General features: G+C 34.8%; 1 protein-coding gene across 1 annotated transcript; it reads left to right on the forward strand.

The window, feature by feature from the left end:
- The first annotated feature begins 630 nt into the window (after window positions 1–630).
- Window positions 631–1,463, forward strand: LOC107736404 (palmdelphin-like). The gene is made up of 2 exons (XM_016547825.1): window positions 631–777; window positions 1,085–1,463. Exons 1-2 carry the CDS (start codon window positions 631–633, stop codon window positions 1,367–1,369), a joined length of 432 nt encoding a protein of 143 aa, XP_016403311.1. The 3' UTR covers window positions 1,370–1,463.
- Window positions 1,464–1,505: the final 42 nt, after the last annotated feature.

The raw sequence follows: 1,505 nt of genomic DNA on the forward strand, positions 1-1,505 counted from the left end.
CCATCAATCCATCAATCAATCAATCAATCAATCAATCAATCAATCAGTACCTGTATTGGAGATGTTAATTAGGTGCAATTTATGTTATAATCTTGTTTATGTTTTTTGTGTTTTGTTCTGAAATCATGTTTTTGTACAATTCCTATACAAGCAAATAATGAATAATAATCAGATTCCAACATGTTGGTCTGGGTCTGAATCAGGATTTCTGGAAACTTTATAACTTCAAATTGTTTGCACACAATGAAATTAAAGGCATAGTTCACCCAAAAATGAACACTGTGTCATCATTTACTCACCTGTTCACCTCTAAACCTGTATGACTTACTTTCTTTTGTAAAACACAAAAAAAGATACTTTGAAAAATGTCTCAGTATTATTTTTGTCTATATAATAAAGGTGGGATCCAGTGTTTACACCCCTTTTACTTTCATTGTATGGACAAAAACATTTGAAACATTTTCAAAATATCTTCTACTGCAGAGTAAATAAAGTCATAAAGGTTTGGATCAACATGAGGGTGAGTAAATCGAGACAGAATTTTCATTTATGCCTTTAAGTTTAAAAAATGTGTTGCATTATTTCATATAAATATAACTAAGTTCAACTGTACAAGAAGCAAAAATATAAATGTACATAAATACGTGTCTTCATCTTTCCAGAATAGAGCAGGAAATTGCAGTTCTGGAGACAAAAGAGCTGGAGCTTTCTGCAAAAGAGGAGATTCTTCTGAAACAACTGAAGGAGGTGGAGAAACCTCCAGAGGACATCATAAAGGTACTGCTTGGGTAATCACTTTAACAGGCCTGGAGACTCCTTACCGCTTATTAAAACACCAAGCCACTTAAATTGGATCAGCTTTTGAGTTGGGAACAAGGGAAATCATTACAATGCAGCATGCTGTGAAGATGCCCCTCGGTTTCAAATTGAAGTCAAGATAAAATTGAGTTGATGCCAGAAAAGGATCGGTTTGCGTGATATGTGATCTGGTGTGTTTTGTACTGTATGCAACTTGGTTTTGTTCTTCTTATCTCTTCATCAAAACCACTTTTGGTACTGCACAAATGACTGTATTTCCCCGCAGGAAGTAAACGCAAATATCCGGCCAGGTAAAGAAAATTCTTCTTTTTGCTATATTGCTATTTGTACAGCATTCTTTCCCATGACACTTCCTCAACAGACATTTGCATTGCTTCTTACAGAACCAGTCCAATACATCTACACGGCCATACCTGATGTCCCAAAGTGCTATACTCCCAAAACCAGGAGAAGAAATGTCATGCCAGCTAAACATGACAATGTTGAAGAACAAGACAAAAAAGGTACATCAAAGGCATTTGTTTACACCACCAACTATTTGCTGATATAATGAGCAGTTGAAATATTGCACAAATATTTCAGGATGTTTAGACAGTGCAAACATGTCATCAATCTGTCCACTTGTGTAATTTTAGCAATTCAAGGTATGTAAATGCTGTTTTCATTTTTTTTAATAAAGGAAAAAT

The sequence above is a fragment of the Sinocyclocheilus rhinocerous genome, unplaced genomic scaffold (assembly GCF_001515625.1).
Source record: "Sinocyclocheilus rhinocerous isolate Xijiao unplaced genomic scaffold, SAMN03320098_v1.1 C36678062, whole genome shotgun sequence".
Lineage (NCBI taxonomy): Eukaryota > Metazoa > Chordata > Actinopteri > Cypriniformes > Cyprinidae > Sinocyclocheilus > Sinocyclocheilus rhinocerous.

Excerpts from the sequence above, each read along its gene's own strand:
- LOC107736404 (XM_016547825.1), top strand. The coding sequence starts at position 631 with ATGTACATAAATACGTGTCTTCATCTTTCCAGAATAGAGCAGGAAATT. Across the intron at positions 778-1,084 it reads CTCCAGAGGACATCATAAAG|GAAGTAAACGCAAATATCCG; the intron begins GTACTGCTTGGG and ends ATTTCCCCGCAG.